Source organism: Desmodus rotundus, chromosome 7, assembly GCF_022682495.2.
Source record: "Desmodus rotundus isolate HL8 chromosome 7, HLdesRot8A.1, whole genome shotgun sequence".
NCBI classification, from domain to species: Eukaryota; Metazoa; Chordata; class Mammalia; order Chiroptera; family Phyllostomidae; genus Desmodus; species Desmodus rotundus.
This window is the reverse complement of record NC_071393.1, coordinates 76536776-76559965: the sequence shown is the minus strand read 5'-3', so window position 1 is coordinate 76559965 and position 23190 is coordinate 76536776. Positions and strand designations below refer to the sequence as shown.

The following is a 23190-nucleotide window of genomic DNA, read 5'->3' as shown; positions in this document are numbered from 1 at the left end:
TATGTGATTTCACTCATATGTGGAATCTAAATTGAACTAATAACCAAAATAGACACAAACTCATAGACAGAGAGCAGGCTGACAGCTAGAGTCAGGGGCAGGGCGTGGAGGGATTGAGCAAAAAAGGAAAAAGGCCTCATGGGCATGGACAACAGTGTGTGGTGATCTCTGGGGGGAGGTGGTATAAAGGGGTTAAATGGTAATGGAAAAAAATACAATACAGATTAAATAAAAATAATTACACACACACAATTGGAAGTTACAGTATTAGAAGGTTGTTGCTGCTTTTTTAATCATGGGACTCTGGAAGCCAGCAAGGACTGGATTCATGCCTGATATATGGATCCATGCCAAGTGACTCTAAACAGATTGAGAAAGGAGAGTAAGAAGCTAGGGAAATTCCTGGGCGAGTGGAATGGGGAAACTGAGACAAGAACATTAAACAAGACCAAACCGTTTGAGCAACTTACAGCCAGCTGGTGAATGGCAAGACCTTATCTCCCCTAACCAAGGACACTGGAGAGTAAGTAAGTGGTTTATACCTCTCCTCCCTAACCAGAGAATACAGAGCTTTGCTCTCCATAAACCACAGGTGTCCTGGGAAGACAGGAATTCTAATGTAAGCAGAAAGATAACCCGGGAACTAAGGAGCCAGCTTGGGAAGAAGCTGCGCCAACTCCCCTTTCAGCCCTTTCAGCGCCTCCTCCCCTTACTTGCAAGAGAAATAAAATGTCTGCGCTCCCCCTAGGGATTTCTCCCTCCCAAATTCCCAGGTTTACCCTATATAAACTTGCTTCTGAAAGCTCAAAGTAACGTGGATGTTACTGGTTTTTAACTGGTCATCTACTTCTACTGCTAGTCTCTGACATTAATAAAAGCGCAATTATAATCCAACCCCCATCTCTGCTTTTTGGCTGAGTGGTAACAGACAACACGAGCCCCTGACTCAGTTGCCCTCCAGTTTCAGTATGACTTTGGTAACAGGACCAAAGCCCCTCTCTTCTTAAATCTTAAAGAAGATTCAGTAAGAAAGCAATTACATAATGGTAAAGGTTAAGGTTCAGGACATCATAGAACACTTATCTGGAAATATAGTCATTTCATAGAGCTTGACTGACTGGTTGCAATGGCTAAAACTGTTTGACTTCCAGGAATCTACAACTTTTCTAGTAACCTTAGAAATTAAAATGTAAGTCCAATTAATGCCAAAAGAAATATTAACGTGTGTGTAATCCTCTTGCTAAGTGAGAGAACTGTTCCTGACTTGGAAAACTTTTTAGAAAATATACACAGTTGTTATTTATTACAAAAGAATTTGATGGGTACCACTAATTAGGATCAAGAAAAAAAGAGAAATGTAAATATAGCAGAGAAAGTTGTGAGCCAGATATTCTATTTTCAATTTATAGTTCCTAGCTGCTTTGTAGGAAGGCATTTTTTGACCAAACCAACATCTGTGTATTTCACCAGATAGACTTATCTGTTTAAAAAAGTAGGGTTTTTTTTTTTCGCTCCCGGGTTTTGGCACAAAAAAAAAAAAAAAAAAAAAAAAGTAGGTTTTTAAAGAATATATAATTAGGTATTTACCAGAAATGAATAATCAAATGAACTAGACAAATGAAGTAACTAACCAATGAAAAAGCCAATCAAACAAACAAATTACTATGATAAGGATACTTTTGGAGTTCATTTCCTTACTTACAATGATAATCTAAAAAACAGGAAGTGATTATCCATTTTCTCTCCCCATGCAGGTAGGGATTTATTTGCAATTTTAATTTTTAAATTTATATACAGTAAAATTCATTCTTTGTGATACACAGTTCTATGGGTTTTGAGAAATGAGTAGTCATGTATGTACTACAATCAACAGACAGAACAGTTCCATGGCCCCCCAAATTCTCATGATGCCTCTTTATAATCAATCTCACTCCTCATCCCCAACCTCTGGCAACCACAATCTGTTATCTGTCTGTAACTTTGCCTTTTATTGAATGTCATATAACTGGAATCATACGGTATGTAGCCTGATGGGTTTGCTTTCTTTCATCTAGAAAAATGTGTATTTTTAAAAATATTCACCTGCATGGATTTTGTTAGAAGCTTTTCTTCCATGTAAGAAGAAAGAATTATACAAACTTTCCCCTCAAAGACCAACAGTAACATCTTAAGTTTTAAAATCACATATTATAGTTGTATTTCAGAGTCGTGACCTTCAGTGTCTCTAAACCTGTGTTACAATGTCCCACTTTATCATTTTACAATGTAAATTGGGGAATTTAGACTCCTGGAAGAAATAAAAATATAGTCTTAATTACATGTGGGTTTTGACTCTTACCATGATTTCCTTTGATATCAAGCCACTTGGTTTTTTCCATGACCCTTGTCTTCTTCAGAATACTGTGGTAAGTTTGCCATTCTACCTCCTGCTGCCTGGATCCCCACAGGTGCTTTGTTTTGGCATCTGTCAGATCTCCTGTAAATTTACATAAGAATTGAGTCACAGTGCAAAATAAACCCAAGGAAGTTCAATTTATTTTAATGCACCCTGCAGGAACAGATACTTAAATTTAGCACTCAACATGTGTAAGCATAGCCACTTATGAGTCCCTTTATGTGCAAAACAAGCCATCTAAATTTTCTCAGCAGGGGCTTTATTTGTTCCTTATAGGGTAACAAGTGCCTATTTAACTTCTTATGATTTTAGAGATGGGTTGTGAAAAATATATCTTTAAAGAGAGCATAGGACTCTAATGAAAACTCTAAGACCAACAGTCTGGGCAGGTGCCTAATATCTATGGCAACCATTATAATCTGACCAAGTAATTTTATAGCAAGAAGTAATCTGGAAGGTGTAGCTTGGACAATGAAATCCAAAAACTTCTAGAAAACTAGACAGACACTTGACATTGAAGTTTTCTATAAAATGAGGACTGCTACTCCATCCAATACAGGCGTTCCAGTATGGTGGGTGGGATGAATCCCTCAGTAGACAAGGTAGATGCCCCTTTAGCTTCTCCAACAGTTCAGAAGCAAATGGTTTGAAGACCCTAGGAAACCCAAGTCACAGATGTACCAAAGGATGAGGACAAAGTGTCCTGAGTCATGTAAGGCTCAAATAACTAACTGTACGAACATGAAAAAAAATTTTAAATAAAAGGTAACTTTTGATTTGTGGTTAAAGGGCTTTCCCTAATTCTCTCTCAAATTGAGGATTTCAACAACAAAACACATACAAATACAGCAGACCTTAGGATGAGAACACTGAGTCCTGCTTCTCCTGCTTTAACAAAACCTTGCCATGACAAATCTTTGGGCTTGGATCTTGACTCAGTTATCCATAGGCAAATGTAATAATAATATGTTATCTACTCTACAGGAGGAGGGCTCACCTGGGCCTGAGGCTATAATGTTCCCAATGTCCCCAAAGTGAAAAGCTGCAGCCCTGGCTAGCACTCTTTTGTACTTTCCTGACCACAGAACAACAGGACAGCACAGCAATCCTCCCTACCTGTTGCTAGGACGAGAGCTGGTTGAATGATGTCAACAGTTTCAGAACAAAACTTCTCTAAGTCTACAGCTCTGCCTGGATCCTGAAACCTGCTCAGGTGAATGTCGGATATCTGCCGAAAGCAGGTATTAAACAGAGATGTCTGAGTCAAGAAGAGGCAGCACGGACAGAGTGACCAGGGGCTCCCTTGGGGTGGGGGTCAGGAAAAGTCAAAGATGCAGTGCATTAAAGAATCCCCCAGGCAAGGACCGAAATCCACCTCCCCCTACCCACCCCGAGCCCGGAGTCTGGGGCTCAAGCAGGCACTAGTTGTGCCCCGCGGAAACTGCCCGTGTCTCACCAAGTCGTGCCAGCTCTGCACCCAACCCCGCCAGGCTTCCCCTGCGTCACCTGCAGACCCCAGAAGACATTGGTGGCTCCAGGGCCGGGCGCGGGGTGCGGCCTCCGGGGAACGCGGGGCTGGGGCAGCTGCGAGGTCTGGCCCGCCAGGCCATAGTGCTCCAAGAGTATTGCAGTAAGCGCCGCGGCCGCCAGGCCCGCGACCACCCTGAAGGCCAGCACCACGGCCATACCGCACCGGGGCGGGGGGTGGGGGGCTGGGGGGTGGCGCACGCAGCCGCAGCTCCCGCTGCACTTCCGGCCTCCGTCGCCGAGCCTGCGGCGCCTGCGCCTTCCCAGACGCCCGCCCCTCGCGGGGCCCGTCGCTCTGGGCTCGGTTTGCTAAGTAATGGGGATGAAGAAAAGCAGACGAGACGCCAATCGCCAATCGCGGCCGCTGAGGGACAGCAAGGAAAGAGCAGGGTCCGGGAGGCGGAGTCTAGAGTTCCGACCTCGGAGAGTCGGCTTCCTCACCAGTAAAACGGTGTTAATAATACCTCCGGGACCTACTTCACAGGCTTGTTGTGAGAGTCAAAGCATGCTGGAGGACGCCTTTTAAACTACAATACGAATGTGACAGCCGGCTTTCTCTGGCCCCCCTCTGATTAACAACAACGTGCTTCCCTAGGTTTTGTAGGTTCGGGTTTTTTTTGTAGATGTAATATGGGTGTTTTGAGAAAGTTATTTTTTTCCTAAACCCGATTACACTTGGTTACATAATTTTCCAATGCAGTATACACCATTCATTTAATACGTTTTAAATGCTTCCTGTGAGCCAGGGACAGAAGAAAAATTAGACTCAGGCTGCGGAAAGGGGTGAAGAAATAAAATGAAGTCACTTTTGTGAAGCTGATAATTATAAAAATCAAGTAGGCTAAGACAGAGGAAACGATTCTCTTCTTGCTTTAACTAGTCTGGGCACTAAAACTTGAATTTTTCAGTTGTGCAGCGGTGACTGGAGGTACCCAAATTTTACAGATAACCCCCTGAAGGTCTTAAGAATGATCAAGTGCTGGAGATGTATATAACTCTTACAGGTAACCCCTTAGAATCCTTAAAAAAGAATGTTTCAGTATCCAGACCAGTGGATGTTTGGGACGATTACAATCTTGAACCAATAGATGGACTAAGAATGCAGGACTCAACTTTTCTCAGACTTGTCCTTTTTACTGTGAAGAATCACCTTTTCTTTCTCCATCAGAACACTGGGTGTTGCCTACCTGTGTTGTGGATTTACAAACCCTACATCCCTTGAATAAAACTTGGTCATTTTTAATTTCAGTAAAGCCTCCTAATTCATTTACTCTTGTTTGACAGGGCCCTGTCATTAATTTATCTAACCATTTCCTTACTGTTGAACTTTTAGATTGTTTATTATGTTTTAAATGTTCTGAATAAACATTTTTATACAAAGTGCACCCTTTTTAAAACCCTCTTTGAGTTATTTTCTTGCAGCTATACCAATTTCAATTCATTAAATACTTTCTGAGTACCTTTGGAAGCAAGACATTGATCTAAGCAGAAAATATAAACATAATGATAAGTAGCTAAAGAGCCATGGTTCATTATCTTAGAAGTTTATTTAGGAGAGGGAAACACACAAATAAGTTTACTATAAAATGGAGTTTATATGTGGTTGTCTCATTTGCCACAAGAGACAACCGCAAATAAAAGGCTAGAGGAAGGTTAGAAGTGGGAGAGATCACATCTTTGGAGAGAATCAGGAAAAGTTCAATTCAAAAAAGTTTAAAAGTACAATATGCTATGGTGGCATATAAAGAACGGATAGTATTTTTGAGTGACAGAGTTTGGGGGTGGGGTGGGGAGAGCATTTTCCACCATGGCCTAACAACATGACCTAGAGCATTAAGGTGAGAAAATGCAGGACATGATGAGGAGACAGTAAGTACTTCTTTTGGCTGGACCTGGATTATGCCTAGGGGAACAGTAATTAGACCAGATTCTTGGTTTGAGCCACATTATGGAAGGCCTCTATAAATGCCAAGAGTGAAGACAGATCTGGCAACAGTACAGGAAACCGATTGGACAGAGGAGAGTTGTAACAGAGAATCCTGTTAGGATACTGGAATAATCCAGTGCTGTGGTCAGAATGTGTCCCCACAAAATTCATATGTTGACATCCTAATTCCTAATGCGATGGTATTTAGAGGTAGGGCTTTTGAACCAGTGCTCATGAATGGGATGAGTGCCCTTATAAAAGAGACCCTAGAGAGATCCCTGCCCCTTCCACCTTTTGAGGACACTGACAAATCAGTAGTCTGCAACCTGGAAGAGAGCTTTGACCATGCTGCACCCTAATCTTAGACTTCTAGATTCCAGAACTGTGAGAAATAAATTTCTGTTGTTTACAAGCTACCCAGTCTGTCACACTTTGTTTTAGCAGCCTGAATGGACTAAGCTATCCAGGTAGTGAGAAGAAAATGGGGGGAGGGGAAATGGAGGAAGAAGGAAGATGGGAGAATGTGACACTGAAATTAGAAGAGAAAAATCAGATGTAAAATTGTAAAGCCAGAAACTACAGAATTTGACAGTTGGATAGTTGAAGGAAGGAAAAAAATTGTTAAACATTAACATCAAAATTCAGAATGCTAGTGATGAAAACTAGGGGCTGTTGTATGTGTGGAGAGCACTGTCCATATCACTAAAGTTTTTGGTTTTGTCTAACACTGCACCTCTAGAAACCAGCTGGATGGATATTTTTAAACCAGATTTGGAAGATATAGTTGAGATGGTCTTGTTTAAAATACAGGCAATGTGGCATATTATAAAATACATTTGGAGAGGCCTTTGAGGAACCTCAAAGATAGGAGAATTATTTCCCAGAAATGGAGTGCCACAAGAAGCAGTGTGATAGGTGATAGGAGCAGACACACTGTTAAGACATTTTGGACAGAAAAAACATGGTTTATTTTATTTTTTAAAAGATTTTATTTATAGACAGAGGGGAAGGGAGCAAGAAAGAAAGAAAGAGAGAAAAACTCATGCACCCCCTACTGGGGACCTGGCCCTCAAACCCGGCATGTGCCCTGACTGGGAATTAAACTGGTGACCCTTTGCTTCTCAGGTCAGGGTTCAATCCACTGAGCCACAGCAGTCAGGGGTAGAAAAACATAGTTTAAAGTCACACAGGCCAGCAGTCCAAATTGAAGACCTGAACTGTAACCAAGCTCCTCAACTCATAGTGCCTAAAGTGAGTAGGAATTTATTTATTTAAGGGATGGTTAATGATTCTCAGGAAAATATTTTTGACCAGTTAATAACTACAAATCCACATAAAAAGTGGCTTTCAGTTCCTGATAAAGAAGAAAGGTAGATTTCTTGTTATCTCACAAAGAGAACAAACAGCAATTCACCATGAAAGCAAAACTTCCTAGAAATAAAGTCAAGGGAGAATTTATTACTTGGACATTTCACAAATAAGTACACTGTCATAAATAATCACAAATTGAACTATGTTACTGCCATAAACATAAAATGTAGAAATTACCTTCAGATCACTATTTCTTATACTACCCTTATCCTAGGTACCTCATATACGTGGAAACATAGTTGTCCTTTTGTGTCTGGCTTACCTCACTTAACATAATGTTTCCCCAAACACTAATTCAAAAGAACATAAACACCCCTATGTTTATTGCAGCATTATTTACAATCACCAAGATATGGAAGCAGCCCAAGCATTCATCAGTAGATGAGCGGATAAAACAACTTTGGGACATTTACACAATGGAATACTGCTCAGCCGTAAAAAAAAGAAGAAAATTTTACCCTCTGTGGCAGCATGGATGGACCTGGAGAACACTATGATAAGTGAAATAAGCCAGTTAGAGAAAGACAAATACCATATGATTTCATTCATATCAGAATCCGATGAACAAATTGAACAACAAGCAAAATAGAGACAAATTCAAGTAGAGAGCAGGATAACAGCTGAGGTGGGGAGGGTGGAGGGTGGAGGGATCGAGCAAAAAGGAGAAAGGGCTCATGGAGATGGACAACAGTGTGGTGATTGCTGGGGGGGGGAGGGTATAAAAGGGTTAAATGGTAATGGAAAAATACAATTAAAAATGTTTAAAAACCATAATGTTTCCAAGGTTCATCCATGTTGTAGCATGTGTCAGAATTTCCTTCCTTTTTAAGGCTGAATAATATTTCATCATATAAACATGCCACTTTTTAAATTCATTCATGTCTTGATTGACATGTGGGTTATTTCCACCTTTAGGCTATTGTGCATAATGCCACTATGGACATCAGAATGTATCAGACATTTTTTATAGCTTTTTGAAGAACGCTCCTTTTACTCCTTAGGAAAACAGAAATTTGAGGAGAATTTCATGCAGGCAGTTAAGACTCTGCACTGTACAAGGTAACTGAAACACCTGCATAGGTAAGAAATCACTGATCAAGGAAATTCTGACACCTGTCACAATGTGAATGAAGCTTGAGGACATTACATCAGTAAAATAAGCCAGGCACAAAAGGACAAATACTATATGATTTCACTTATATTAGGTACTGAGAGTAGTCAAATTCATAGAAACAGAAAAAAGAATGGTAGTTGCCAGGGGCTGGGAGGAAGGCGAAATGAGGAGTTAGTATTTAATACGTATAGATTTTCAGTTTTGCGAGATAAAAAAGATGGACCACCCTCTGCATATCCTGGTTTTGACCCTATTGACCTGCTTCTCATCTCAATATGGAGCCTCGTTCTTCGTTACAATCTGCCCCGACATGGAGTTGCAGTGGCCCACAGACTCCCTGAGAGGACAAATGGTCCCAGCACCTTCTCTCAGCTCGGAAACACTCTTGGGGCAGGTCCTTGTGAGAGGCAGGAGTAGAAACTGAGAAGGAATTAGAGTCAGAAGGTGAGGACAGCGGTGTCAGTCTATATTTTCTTTCTTTGTTGTTTGCTGCTTCTTTAAAATTTGTATTTCCTTTAGTAAGCACAAAACTCAGGTTTATATTGCTTTGTTTTCTAAACTAATCATAAAATTAGGAATGTCTCCCTATCTGAAGAGGCTGGATTAACTTTTCCACCAAGCACCCCAAAACAAACATTCATCAATCAAACCAATAAACATTCTCCATACCGTGTGTACCTTTCTAACACTGCAGAGGGGACATAGGACTTGTTTCTGGGTTCCATTTTTACCCCTGTATTCCAACCCTGCAACGTTCAAGTTGCTGCCATTTTAAAGTCATACCCAAGGACTTCCCAATATCTACATATCCAACAGGCCAAAGATTAAGGGGAAAAAGTTCCTAATGTTAATAAGGAAGGAAATATTCTTGACAAGGAACATGCCAGGCCCAACTGAGACGGTCCAGGAACTCTAATCAATGAAGACCAAAAAAAAAAAAAAAAAAGGGCTCTGAATTATCACACAAGTAAAATGAAAGAATACCAGGAAGCTAGATAATTACTAGACTTGTAAAAATAATATAACAGCTTTTACAAACAGAAAGCTTCAGTTTAACCTAGATGCTTATTTATACAAGTTTTGTCTGTACAGTTTTATTTTTATCAACTTTCTGAAATAATTTTTAAACAAAAATATAATTTTTCTCATGATCTAGGACAAATTCATCTTATTATCCAAGAATGTGGGATCTGGCCATGATTCTCTTTGCCAGCCATTTAAGTCCTGACAGTCTGTACTTTGGAGCCAGGAGATGACCCTTCTTAAACGGGAAAACATCGGGGTCTGGAGAGCCTGACTTGCCCATGGTGATATCGGGAGTTCGAGCCAGAGGAGGGACACTAACCAGTGTTCCACGATTTGTTCTTGCTCTGCCTCTAAAGTGAGTGCCTCGGCCCAAAAGCCCCAGGGCTTCAGTGATATTCTGGGAGCCGACCCGGTGTCTGACAGTGGAACCCTCCCCTCCTCGGCTGGCCTCGCCCCTCTCAAAGGCCCGCCCAGTAGGTTCCGGGAGTCTTGGCCTCCGCAGGTAAATAGTACTGTTTTCTTTTGTCCCTTTACCGTATCCGTGATGTGATGATACCCCCTGAGCATCGACGTCAGATTGTGAGGAGCCGGTGCTGGTAAGCTGGTGCTGGAGCAATGGGGTCCCAAGCTGGTGCCTGGGGTGGAAATGGTCCTGGGTGGCCTGCAGAGAGATAGAGTTCTGAATTAAATGACCTCAAGCCAAATATTGGGACACCAAGGACTGTTGGGATTGTACATTAATACTTAGTGAAGGAGATGGGAGGTGAGTAGGGTGGACAGGACAGAGCCAGGACTAACAGTGGAACACCAAGGACCTGATTGGGATTCAGTAGAGGCTGAACATCTTCATTTTGTCTCTATTTGGGTATGAATCAGGAGCTCTGGATAAATAATAGCCCCACCCCTAACTCCACCCAACTGACTCTGCAGGTCTGTGGAGAGAGACTTGAGCTTTCCTGTCAGGAATACTGTTAATGGGGCTAAAGCATCCGGGTCGGGTGTGGAGGGACTAGGAGGAAAAATTTCATCCACCCTTTTCAGTAAATGGGAAACTATGAATTTAATTGACAAAAGACAGATTGACAAAGTGAAAAGGAATATAAGGTTATCAATATTTTTTACATGCACAGGAGTTCACAAAAAAGAAGTAACTAAAAGAAGCAATTAGACTGATGAAATTATCTCATATACCCTTAACAAGGGGTTTGGATTTAAAGGGAGGTCAGTTGTGGGTTTGTTTAATTTTATGCAGGCTCATCTTGGTGCTGGCTCTGTCTCCCATGATAAGGGTCGCTCTCTGCATCCTGGTGCAGGAGAAGGAGGAAGGAAATTTATGCCCTGCCTCAAGTCAGATAGGGACGGAGAACTCCTCCTGTATCTGTTGATTATTGCCTTCAGTTTGAAATAATCTTTATGCCACGGTGGCATATTTCTGGGGTGGCATATCCTGATCACTGTCGTAGTTGTATTTTCTAATAACTTTTATTTTACTCAAAATTTACATGTTCTCAATTTAAGGAAGCAGTGTTTCAGTGTATTTGCCTCTAAAAATGTTTAATACCCAGAAAATGGTGGGTTCCAGGTGTGCCCCATTCCTACCTTTCAGAGGAGCCTTTCAATTCTAGAGCTCACTCCTTTGTTATTAACCTTCATATTTCTCTTGACATGCCAATGGTGATAGCTCAGAGCTTTCAGGGTTAAGTGATACCCTCCGATTTCCATTAAGGTACGAGCCCTCTTTCACAACCACCCAAGAAATGCCCTCAAAGACTTACCTTCATTCATACTTCAAGACCCCATCCTCCCACAACAATTGTACAATTGCGGTTAGGACAATATTCAGGGTTGACCTCAGCGTAACTATGTCATCCATTCAAAGCAGAGTTGTATTGTATTCTGGAATGGAGTAGACAACCTTTTTCTGTAAAGGGCCAGACAGTATACATTTCAGACTTTGTGGGCCATTTGGTCTCTGCAGCAAGTACACAGCTAAAAGCAGCTAGAGACAAGTGACAGTATTCCAAAAAAAATATTTATGAACACTGAAATTTGAATTTCAAATAACTTTCCCATTTCATAAAATATTGTTATTTATTTTTATTTTTCCAACTATTTATAACCATTCTTAGATTAGGTGATACAAAAGTAAGTGTTGGACCAACCATAATTTGCTGACCTCTAGTGTAAGCTTTTAGCAAATTATTGCCCCAAATCTCTTTATCTTATCAGATTACTGTGAACCACCAGGAACAAAAAGGTATATTTTATTATATGGAGGTAAAAATATTCTAAGATAAATTATTTTGAACTGCAAAACATAAAGCCCATATTTGAAATGCAGTATTTTGGGACCTAATTAGTATTCAAACACTATTAGATCCAATGAGGAAAAACCTACAATGAACATAGAAGATGAAAAATAGTTAACAGTTTCTTCTTTTTTTTTAATCCTTGCCTGAATACATTTTTTCATTGCTTTTAGAGAGGAAGAGACAGAGAGAAACGTTGATGTGAGGGAGAAACATCTATTGGTTGATTCCCATACATGCCAGGATCGAGGTTTGCACGTACCCAGACCAGAGATCAAACCCACAACAGGTATGTGCCCTGACTGGGAATGGGACCTGCAACCTTTCAGTTACAGGACAACGTTCCAACCAGCTGAGTCACATGGCCAGGGCAATTTACTCTTAATAGTTACTGTAAGGGGGGAGGGGGGTCGGTGACACAGGCTGTGAAAGAATTCACAAAGGGAAGAAAGTGTAGAGAATAAAGTTTTTATTCACTCTCTAAGAAAGAAGAGGGGCATGGTGTGGAGAGATACACCAGCATTGCCAGGTGGGGGCTTTGAGCTTTTATTGGATCGTAATTGGATTTAAAAAGTGTGGAGGGTTGCTGTTGTGTTGCCCCTGGGCTGTTGGAGCTTTGTAACAGAGGCTGCAGTTTATTCCAATGTTATCTTTTGCCTGTGGCTGTAGGGAGTGGTTAGTTCTGTTCTTGCATTCCAGTAATTTCCAGTCCTGGGGACAGAAGCTCAGAAGAGCAAAATGGCAGTCAGTTTAACAAGGTCAGAGGCCTGCTAGGAAAATGGTGCCGCAATAGCAAATGGAGCTGACTTTATTCTTTCAGTGACTGAAAATGTTGGCAAAGGCAACCAATACAAAAACAAACAAAAAATACCTCCCACACAAAACAAGTCTGATTTATGTTAATAAGGTATGAGGTAAGACCATTAAAATTTAAGACTAATTATCTTAATTTTAAAGCATTTTGTACCCTTAAAAAATGATTTTCATATATATTGGTTTCTTAGGAAATTGGATGCCTAGAAAAAGGCTGTATAAGCTAAATGACGTAGTATAAAATAATTATTATAATATCCTTGCCTTTATGATTACTATAGGTTTGGGTGCATAGTAGTTCCTAGGATTGTTAAACTATGTCACTTAATTTGTTTCGGTTTTGCTACCATTTTATTAATGTGACAAAAAGTGTATGTATATGTGTATTTATAACATGAAAAAGACCTTTTGTTACAGAGCAGAAGGCGGGGGTGGTTCACGATAAATTATTACAGAAAGGATTCCCCCTTTCTGTCTCTGGACGTTCCTTCCCCCCACGCCCATCTGCTAGGTTCGCAATGCCCGCCGCCAGACGAAAGACGTCTCTCAATGCCAGAGACTGGTGAAAAGGAAAGGAATTGTTTATTTAAAAGTTACACAAACTTATAATAATGACCTAATGTCTTCAATAAGATACTAAAGTCCTCTAGAATACCCACAGATGCACAGTCCTTCCCTCTCCCTGTGCCCAGTCCGGGGTACCGTGTCTCAGGAAAAGAAGTAGAAGTCCGTGATTCAGGCTCCCGGCACCATCCGCTGTGTGGCTGCTGCAATCTCCAGTTAATCCAAAGCCGTGTGGCACCTTCTCATGGCCCAGCAGCAAGAGTCCTTTCTCCCCTTTCTCTATGGCTGCAAAGTCTCTCCTGCTGCCTAAGCCGCGTGGCAAGAAGCAGCACTCCAAAACCTCGTGGTCCTCTTTACTCTCCTTCAGAACCGCGTGGTCCTTTTCCCCATTTACTTTGGGGCCGCGTGGTCTCTCCTTTTCTCCCCCCAAACCTTGTGGTCCTTCCTACTACTTTTGGAGCCGCGTGGTCTCCCCTTTACTTCAGAGCCGCATGGTCTCTTCTCTACTTCAGAGCCGCATGGTCTCTCTTCCTATGGCTGCCGGGCCTAGGTTTAAATCCCAGCATCCAGCTTCCTTTGCAGCCCCATTTCTGACTCCTCCTACAGTCAGCTACACCTGCCAGCATCCCTGTATTCTTCCAGCTTTACTGGGCTGCCATAGTAAGTCTGGGCAGGTGTGGCCCCATGGCGTGGAGCCAATCATCTCCAAGCTCTCACGCAGGCCCTGTAACCAGGGGGTGTTGCTTCCCAGACCCATCCTGGGTGGAAGTCACTCCCATCTCCCTGGCTCAAAGCAGGGCCACAGCTATTAGACATATCTATGAAACCAGTTAAAGGTTATAGATATGTTAAATGACCATGACAGGGGTTAGCTGCAAAGCTCTTGCTACCCAAAACAGCTCTGAATAGTCCTGTTCCATGTGTCCCATCCCCCCTGGCTCAGGCCTGTGGGGGTGAAGACATCCTACATACATTTTTCTAATATTTCCTGGACACCCTGAGTCCTGGACCCCATTACAAATCCCTTCTTGGGGCCCTCCTCTTGGCTGCACCCTGCTTCACTTTGAGTAAATTTTCCTAATTGCATTTTACCTTTTTTTAAGTCTGCAAATAAGTAAGGAATGTTACATTCCTTTTCTTTCTAGCTCAGCATGTTAATAGCTTATCTTTGTGATTTTTACTGCTTTTCCTTTATCCTCTTCTTCCCTTCACTCTCATCTGCTCATTTCCCCATTCCTTACTTTGTCTCTAGACTGGAAGGGCATTAGACTCTTTTATAAACCAACTCCACTTGCTCACTGAGGCCACAAACCCTTGTTTTCTTCATGCATTATCTCCACTTCCTTCAATCAGTTCTTCCTTTATTTTTTGTTCCTCTCCCAAAGTAACTATTGTGTTTTCACTTTTTCTATTCTTGTAACCTCTTTGACCCACTGTTATCTTACCTCTGAAATGGGGACAAGAAATAGTAGTCTCTGCTGCACAAGATTGTTTCAAGGAGTAAAGGAGATAAAAACTTTATGCGTTAATGGATTTTCTCACAGGCTCACCGTGTAAACCCTTTCAATCTCCATCAGCTCCTGTTTCTCACTCCCTACATCTCTGCCCTCTTCCCGAACTTCCTTCTGTTCTGAGATCACCAGTTCCCACCTGTAGAGCTTAGTATAAAAGCTTAGAATTATTGATCTCCTTGGAACATGTTAACATAGAATAGCTCATGTATAATTCAAATACACTACATTTCTTCTGGCCCAAGACAGTACTACCATGTGCACCTTTGGGGAAGAAGCGTACTATATCCAATATAATAAAAAGTTTTTATTTTAAAGTAAAATAAATGTGACAGAGTAGTCATCTTAGCAGCCTGTTGGATCAATGAAGCACATCCAGCAAGAGCTAGATAGGAGACTATACAAAAGAGATGTAATTGGTGATGCTTTGCACAGAGCAGTTAGAATCAGTGTGGAGAATTATACTTCATCTTCCCTTCCCTCACTGTGAAACAAGGATGAGAAAAGCCGTTCGGACTCTAGCCAAACAGACAGCAGTTTTACTGTTCCCACCATGACTACCTCTGTTACCTGATAGTTTTTGAATAAAGGAGTACTAGTTAACTTAATCAATAAATCAGATATGGTAACAGCACCATATGGCAATTGATAACTGACAAAGAACTTTCCCATACATTTTCTTGTGCAATTCTTGCAACCACCTAATCAGGCAAATTTTTTCATCACAGTTATAGATGAGAAAATTAAGGTTCAGAGACTGTATGTAGATTCACGTAATACTTGCAGGTAAGAAGTGGTGAAATTAGGATTCCAGGCATTCCCAAAATCCCAGGCATTTTGTGTTCCACAGTCTTTCCCCTATATCATGCAGCCTCCCAAGAGTATAGGCTAAATAAAGAAGGTAAGATTTGCCATTGGACTTTTTTAGCTGCCTTTTTTGTCCTTTCTTTCTAACCATTCCTATGGTGGCAACTATGATGTGCCGTCCTGATTCCCCTTTGGGGATGAAGGACTTCCCTCCTTAGCTGTTGGGAATGCTGCCAGCTGCACTGCCTCAGCAGGAATTGCCTCTTTTGTAGAGGGCTGCCTTGCTCAAGGTCACCCATCTTGCCAGGGCTGCCTACATCTAAAGACTTATCATTGTGAGTATATAAAGGCCTGCCCACCCTGGTCCCAACTCTGAGGAACTAGTCCAGTTTAGAAATCCGCAGTTGGTTGAGGCCTTCATTCAGACTGCATTGCAGCTCGGCTTCTCCCTCAGCTCAATCCTGTTTCCTTCTCATTCTTTCCCTTCTGTAGGTATTGATCTCAAGGACTCTCCCTAACAAACCTGTATGCTAAACTCTGCTTCAGAGTCAGCTTCTTTTGACACTCACCCTCTAACACCATGTACAATCCCAGCATCTGTTAAACTAATGCCACTGAAAGGTAACCTGATAAATTTTCCTCCCCAAACACAACTTGTATTTTAATAAGGTCTCAAGGTGAAAACTCTAAGATCCCTAGGAAGGGCTCTCTAACAATGAAATAAATATAAGTGCTAGTTTCTAATGTGGCTTTAGAAATTATTTGGAGACAAATGCACATTTTGTGAGTTGATTTTTAAAGACTATTTTAAGAACCATTTACAAATTTCAATTATAGTAATTTGTATCTGTGTAGTATTTTAGTCTTTTGTGAGTTTTTTCCAGCAATATTGAACACCCAAGGTCTAGTAGGCAGCCACCGTGCTCTATGAGTACAAAGCTGTGACCGGATTCCTGCTCTCATGAAGCTCACAGTCTAGCAGGTTCAATGGGCACCTACAAAATTAAATGTGCAATGAAAGCACAGAGGGAGAAATTCTGCCTATTGGAAAATGAGAGAATCTGAGAACTTCTTAGAGGGAGTCATGTATAAACTGATCTCTACACAATAAGCAGAGCCCTGGCTCAGTTGGTTGGAGCATGCTGCTGTGCACCAAAGGGTCATGGGTTCAATTCCTGCTTGGGGTGCCTACAGAAGGCAGCTAATTAATATTCCTCTCTCACATCAATGTTTCTCTCTCTCCCTCCCTCTTCCCCTCCCTCCCTTTTCCTCTCTCCATCTTCCTCTCTCTCTCAAACCAATAAACATTTTCTTGGGTGAGGATTTAAAAAACTTTAAAAATAAAGAATAAGAAGAAAGAGGTTCTATCACCTTATAGAAAGAGGTGTGGTGATGGGGGAAGGGGCACTTTATGCCAAGGGACTGACAAACCTATGTAAAAGCACAGAAGTATGAGACTGTATGGTATGGGTGAGAGATACAGTGTGGATAGTTTAAAGTGAGAGGAGGCAAGAGACATTAGACTAGCAAAAAGTGTTTCAAACCAGATTGAGAAAGGCTATAAATGCCAAACTTATGGGTTAAATTTTATCTTATAAAGCAGTCTAATACATTTAGGTAAGAGAGTCGTATGACCAGATTTATGTTTAAGAATAATTCTGATAGGAGAATAGAGGATGAGTATGAGCAAGAGAATGGAAATAGGGAAGGCAATAAGAAAGGTTGCTTTTCCCTAATCTGAATGAGGAATATCAAGGATTTGTGTCAGGCAGGAGGAATCATATAATGTCATATAAGAATATATTCCCAAGAAAGAGGTCAGCTGAAATGGAATCAATCACTGGTTCTCAACTCTTGATTGTTCATTAGGATCCCTTGGGAGAGATTTTTCTTTTTAAAAAAGTATACTCAGGTTGTACCCCTTTCTAATTAAATCAGAACCACTAGAATGAGGCCTGGCATTGGAAATTTTAAAAAGTTCTCAGATGACCCAAATGTGTAATCAGGGTTGAAAATCTCCAGCACAACCCACAAATGAGGAGTCTAAGGAAAACATAGTTCTAAGCGTGGCAATCCCAATGGAGTGTGTCATCCTGGGGTGTCCAGAAAGCCAGTTAATGTATATTAATTGCTGGTAATACTTTAAATAGTAAATGGCGCCTGCAAAGTGACCTTGTAGCATGTTTACTCACAAAGATTACTGTGAACTGATGCTAATTAAAAACAGAAGTATATCTTGCATAAGAATCAAACAAATTCATAACTATTCTAAACTATGCTTACCCACACCTTGCTCTAAATAAGAAAAGAGCAATAATTCATAAATTTATATCTATTTTATTTGGTTCATGACCCATAAAATGTCTAATATAAATGTACTAGGATGTTAAATGTATGCCAGATACCTGAGGAATATTTTTTTTAATTTAACAACAGATATTTATACTACAACATACACAGTGGTAAAAAAGATGAAATTTTTTTATGGTTGGTAGGAGAGTGAAGTGGTTAAAGGCACAAATTTGGAAGCCAGACAGACCTAGGTTTTGAACCTAGGTTTTGTCACTTAGTAACTGCAATTCTTTGAACAAGCACCCTCCCTTGTTCAAGCTATACTTCCCGATCTGTGCAATGATGATAATAGAAACTACATCGCAGGATTGCTCTGAGAGTTATATTTTAAAATACATTTAAAGTCCTTAACACAGTTGACATTTCTATGTATACATCTTGATTCTTGCACTCAAGGAACTAAGATAGGCCATGACAAACTGCAATATAAGGCAGGATTATATTATGTGAGGTCTGTTCAGAAGGTATCCAGTCACATGATATGAAAAATTTATTGAAGAAGATACAAGATGAAAGAAACATTGTACATAGCACAATGACACCTCAGTCCCCTTCAAAGTAAGTTCCTTGGAACCTCAGGTACCAGTTCTCCCAATTGCCATCAGCTGCCCTGTCATGTTTTCCTGAATCTCATCAATGTTCTGAAATCTTCCCTTTTAAAGGTGATTTTAGTTTTGGGAAAAGCCAGAAGTCACAGGGCACAAAATCTGGGCTGAAGGGGGCTGAGTCACCCGGGTGATTTGATGTTTCACCAAAAACTCTGGATGAGGCATGACGCGTGAGTGAGCACATTGTGTGACGAAGCTGCCACCAGTTGCCCATGTTTACTCACAAAGATTACTGTGAACGGATGCTAATTAAAAACAGAAGTATGTCTTGCATAAGTCACCAGTTGCCCATAGCTGAGGCCTTCAAAATCATTGGGATAGTTTCGGCTAAGGAATGCTCAAGCTTAACACAAAATTTGATACAGATTAGTTGCTGTACTTGCTCAGTCATTTTTAATGTGATGGCCACACAATACACATGCTCACTCAACAGCATCTACCACCCCCAGTGACTAGTACAGTGAAGTTGTCATTGTTCATGCATGTGCATTCCAGTCCACTCTCCTTGGCTGCCAGGTTACCTGGATGTTGTGCAAACTGTTCTCGTTATATTAACAATAGTTGGACTTTTTTCTGGACAGACCTCATAAATAATAACTTAGTAGTGCCTCAACTAGGAATCTTTCAGCTTCAAAAAATAAAAACTTCCTCTAGCTATCTTAAGAAAAAAGGATATCTATTGAAAAGATATCAGGGTCTCATAGATTCTACAGGAGGTTGGGGACAGGCTTAGAAACCCAAGAAACTGCACATGACCAAGAAGCTGGAGGCAAAACTGTTTTTTTTTTAACAAAGAACAGGTTGAATGGACAATGCTGCCTGAGAATACCAAGCAGGAATGAAATCTAACCATGTGTTTGGGACACTGTCTCTGGGAAAAAGACTTCCCCAACAGAAAGACCTCCTTCCTTCCCCACTTAATTAAGAAACTGCCACTGGATGCAGGACAGACAGAAAAAACCAAAACTGTTCATCCTGAATATTAGCAGGCACTGTACTGGCCAACACCAGGCATTTAGGGCTTTAGGTGGTGTCTCATCAATCTTCACAACCCATTCTATGAGGGAAATAGTCTTACTACCACATGTATTTTCTAGATGAGGAAATCAAATCTCAGTGAAGTTAATTCACCTAAGGTCACACAACCAACAAGTGGTAAAAAAGAAATTCAAATCCAGAAAGTTTGATTCCAGAGGGTAGGTATATAGCTAATATTTCCTCTTAAAAAAAAAAGGAAAAGATCACATCACATCTGGCTAGATAAGAAATTAATAAGAGGGCTTTTTGAGCTGGGTAGATTGGGGTATATATGTATCTACCTAGGGGTGGGTATTTACTTATCTTTAAAAATGTGGGTAGATTAAAAAATGTTTTACACAAGAATAAATACTTATTGTAAGAAAAACCTAGAAAATATAGGCCCTAGCTGGGTAGCTCAGTTGGTTAGCTCATTTGGTTAGAGCATCATCCCGATACACCGAAGTTGTGGGTTTGGTCCCTGGTCAGGGCACATGCAAGAAACAATAAATGAATGCATAAGTAAATGGAACAACAAATTGATGTTTCTCTCTCAAATAAATAAATAAATAAATAAATAAAACTAGAAAATACAGTTAAGTAGAAAGGAAAAAATCATGGAAAAAAATTTCCATGATTTTGCAACTTCAGAGATAATTAAGAGTAACATTTTGGTAATTAATATTCTTGGACTAGTCTTTGGAATTTTATCCTTTGGTCTATCATGTGTGTTGCAGGCATTTCTTCCCAGTTTCAATTTACTTTTTAACTTTGTGTAGTTTATTTTTAAATAACTAGGTGCATTTTTGTCTTTCAGAAATAGAACCATACTGTTTTAGTAACTTGCTTCTTCCACCCAACAATATATAGTGAGAGTCTTTCCAAGTCATTAAGAATGCCTTTATGACAGTGGCTTTCAAACTGTATTGTCTCAGAATCCTTTTATACCCTTAAAAATTATTGGGGACCTCAAAGATCTTCTTTTTATGTAAGTTATATCCATTGATAGTTACTGAATTAGAAATTAAAGCTGAGAAAAAAATCTTAAATCTATCAGTTTTAAATAATAATAATCAACTCAATAGATGTTAACATAAACAATGTTTAAATAAAAAATAACTAGTTTCTAAAAGAAAAAAATTATTGAAGTGTGGCAATGTCTTACATTTTTGCAAATCTCTTTAATGTCTGGCTTAATAGAAGACAGTCGGGTTCTCATATCCGCTTCTGCATTCAGTCTACTGTGTTATATTGTCTCAGTTGAAGCATATGAAGAAAATACAGCCTCACACAGATACATAATTTTCAGCTAACTATGGATATTCTTCTTTGAAACTACACCCAAACTGGGCAAATAGTAAAATCTTATAGATTAAGTCAATGTGGAAGCTGAAGCTATACAATGAACTTTTTGTACTCCATAACTCCATAAATTCTATTGGTCTGTTTAGCGATGTGAATGGGTCTTTTCCCCATGCTTGGTTTTGTAACATCCTGCATTTGTCATTTGGAAAATATTGGCTTATTGAGTCATATAGCTCTTCCAAGTGTCAATATAGTATACAATACCCCCAAAATCACGTGTCAATATCACAACCAATTTCATTGGGACTTTGTCAAATTCACAATGACAGATACAACTTCTCCATAAAATGTTCACTTGAAAGCTCAAATTCTACCACAGACAAGAAAAACTTGTTTTTCTTCATGAGAAAAGTTTACTGTTCATAGTTTAGAAAACGCCTGCTAAACCTGTCAGAATAACCTTTGGGTATCTGTCAGTTCTTTTAAGTAAAATGGCCTTCCACGAAAAAAGTGGCTGGTTCAGCTAGCAACTCAATCACAGACGTACTTCTCCTCAAGTCACACATTACACACAGCAGAGAAGCTTTATGTGTGCTTCCCCTTGCATCATACAGAATATTTAAAAGACTCACGGGTTGAGATTTAATAAAATTCATAATTTTTACTGCTTCATCAAGGGCATTTTTAAGGGAAACTGGTTACTTTCTCCACCCCACTCCACCCCACCCCCACCCTACCCCACGGGCTTTTGAACTTCAGGAGCCTGGTGATGAAGAAACTACTACTAGTTTGACTTTGGTGACTAGTTGGGTTGATGCCACTGCCTTGATTTTGTGCTAAGAGGCCAGCAGTTTCACCCACCATGACTTCTGTATGATTAAGTATAAATACCAACATGTTTTTTTTAAGGCATATAACTACTTTGTATTACTATAAAAGTTTTTTACCTCACAGACTTTCTCAGTCTTGGGAAACTCACAGAGGGTCTGGGAATCACTGTTACACCACATTTTTCATGGCTGCAGAGTATTACATTGTATGAATGACCATAGTTTATTTGGCCAGTGCCCTTTGTTGTTGAACATTTGAGTTGTTTCTAATTTTTCTCCCTTACCACAGTATAGTTAAAACTTCACCTGCATCCTAAAGTATTTCTCCAGGATACATTCTTAAGAATGGAATTGCTAGGCCAAAGAAGATACATTTAAAAAAATACTTCTGAGTATTTGCTACATTGCCTTTCTGTAGGTTTACTAATTTACACTTGCATTTTACATAACCATAAGTATCCTTTTGGCTTACCAATGATGGTTATTATCTTTAAGAAAAACTTAACCAAATTTGCAGGCAATAAACAATACCCCATTTTTGTTTGATTTGCATCTTTGCTAATCAAAAGCTAATTAAGTTCTTTTTCATGTATTTATAAAAATTGGTGAGTTGCGTGTTTATGTATTTTGTGCACTTTTCTATGGAAATAGTCTTCTTTGGGATTTTATTGTTTGGGCTCTCATGCATGTTGCAGACATTTCTTCCCAATTTTTACTTAATTTCATCTTTGTGTAGTTTTTTAGTTTTAATGAAATTATATTATTAGTCCTTTAATATTATCGGCCTTGCCTCTCTAAAAAGCCTTCTCCATCCTAATATACAAATATTTACTTTACTTTTTTATGTTATCCCTTAAATTCATTAAAATTATTTTAATATACGATTTGAAGATCTGACTTAATCTTTTCCCAATGAACTCTTATTATTTCCTAAGTGTTAGGAAAAATTATTTTAAAAATTAAAAAATATATTTATTCTTTTGTTAAAAAATACATTGTAAATGATGTTTTGTAACAACTTTAAAAAGATACGGATGAAGCTACAGTTGCTCTTGACCACCTTACTCTCCTCCCTGTTCTCGCAGCTGTGTGTTCTCTTCCCTTTTAGACTGTTTCCTTCACATTTAAATGTACATACGCTTAAATATATAGTTTGCGGAAACCTGATTGTCCTCCCCTGCCCCTCACTTAATTTATCTGTATCTTTCCACATAAATCTATCTTGCTCTTTTTAAGAGCTGCATGATGTTCCACAATGAGGATTATCGTGTTTGTCTCCCCTCTACCGATGAACGACTAGGTCTCCAATTTTCCATTATCTCTCCACTACTACTCCCCGAAAAGCTGGGGCCCGAGTTTTACTGTGTGCGTGGAGGGACCCCAGGCTACATTCCTAAAGAGGTAGCAGTTTTGAGTGCTTTTTCATTCTGTGGGCTCTGGGGAGCCATTGCATGTATGTTGAGAGACAGAATACATGCACACCTACAACAAGCCGGAACGGGGTCGCACTTGGTGCCCCGGCAGTTTTCCTCCTTTCATAATGGAAGGAATTTCATAACTCGGAATTTGTTTTCCACCTCGTAGGGGCAGCAGCTCCTAGCACCAAAACGAGAAGTACGGCCGTCAGGCACGGAACGCGACCACTGAGAAATTAGGGAAGGAAAACCTTCGCGCCCTACCGGCCGTGACGCCTGCTTCCGGGAAGGGGACCGGA

General features: G+C 40.1%; 1 protein-coding gene across 3 annotated transcripts in view; it reads right to left on the bottom strand.

Moving 5' to 3' along the window:
- The window catches only part of TMEM62 (transmembrane protein 62), a 35300-nt gene extending 31172 nt beyond the window's left edge, over positions 1 to 4128 (bottom strand). The window contains exons 1-3 of one of the 3 annotated variants that reach the window (XM_045201502.3): positions 3902 to 4128; positions 3512 to 3623; positions 2339 to 2476 (exon numbers count right to left, since the gene is read on the bottom strand). In XM_045201502.3, the coding sequence (XP_045057437.1) occupies positions 2339 to 2476; positions 3512 to 3623; positions 3902 to 4081 (430 nt within the window). In that variant the 5' untranslated portion in view covers positions 4082 to 4128. The remainder of the gene's footprint in view (positions 1 to 2338; positions 2477 to 3511; positions 3624 to 3901) is intronic. The other 2 variants (XM_045201501.3, XM_024567707.4) reach the window with 2 other exon arrangements.
- Positions 4129 to 23190: the final 19062 nt, after the last annotated feature.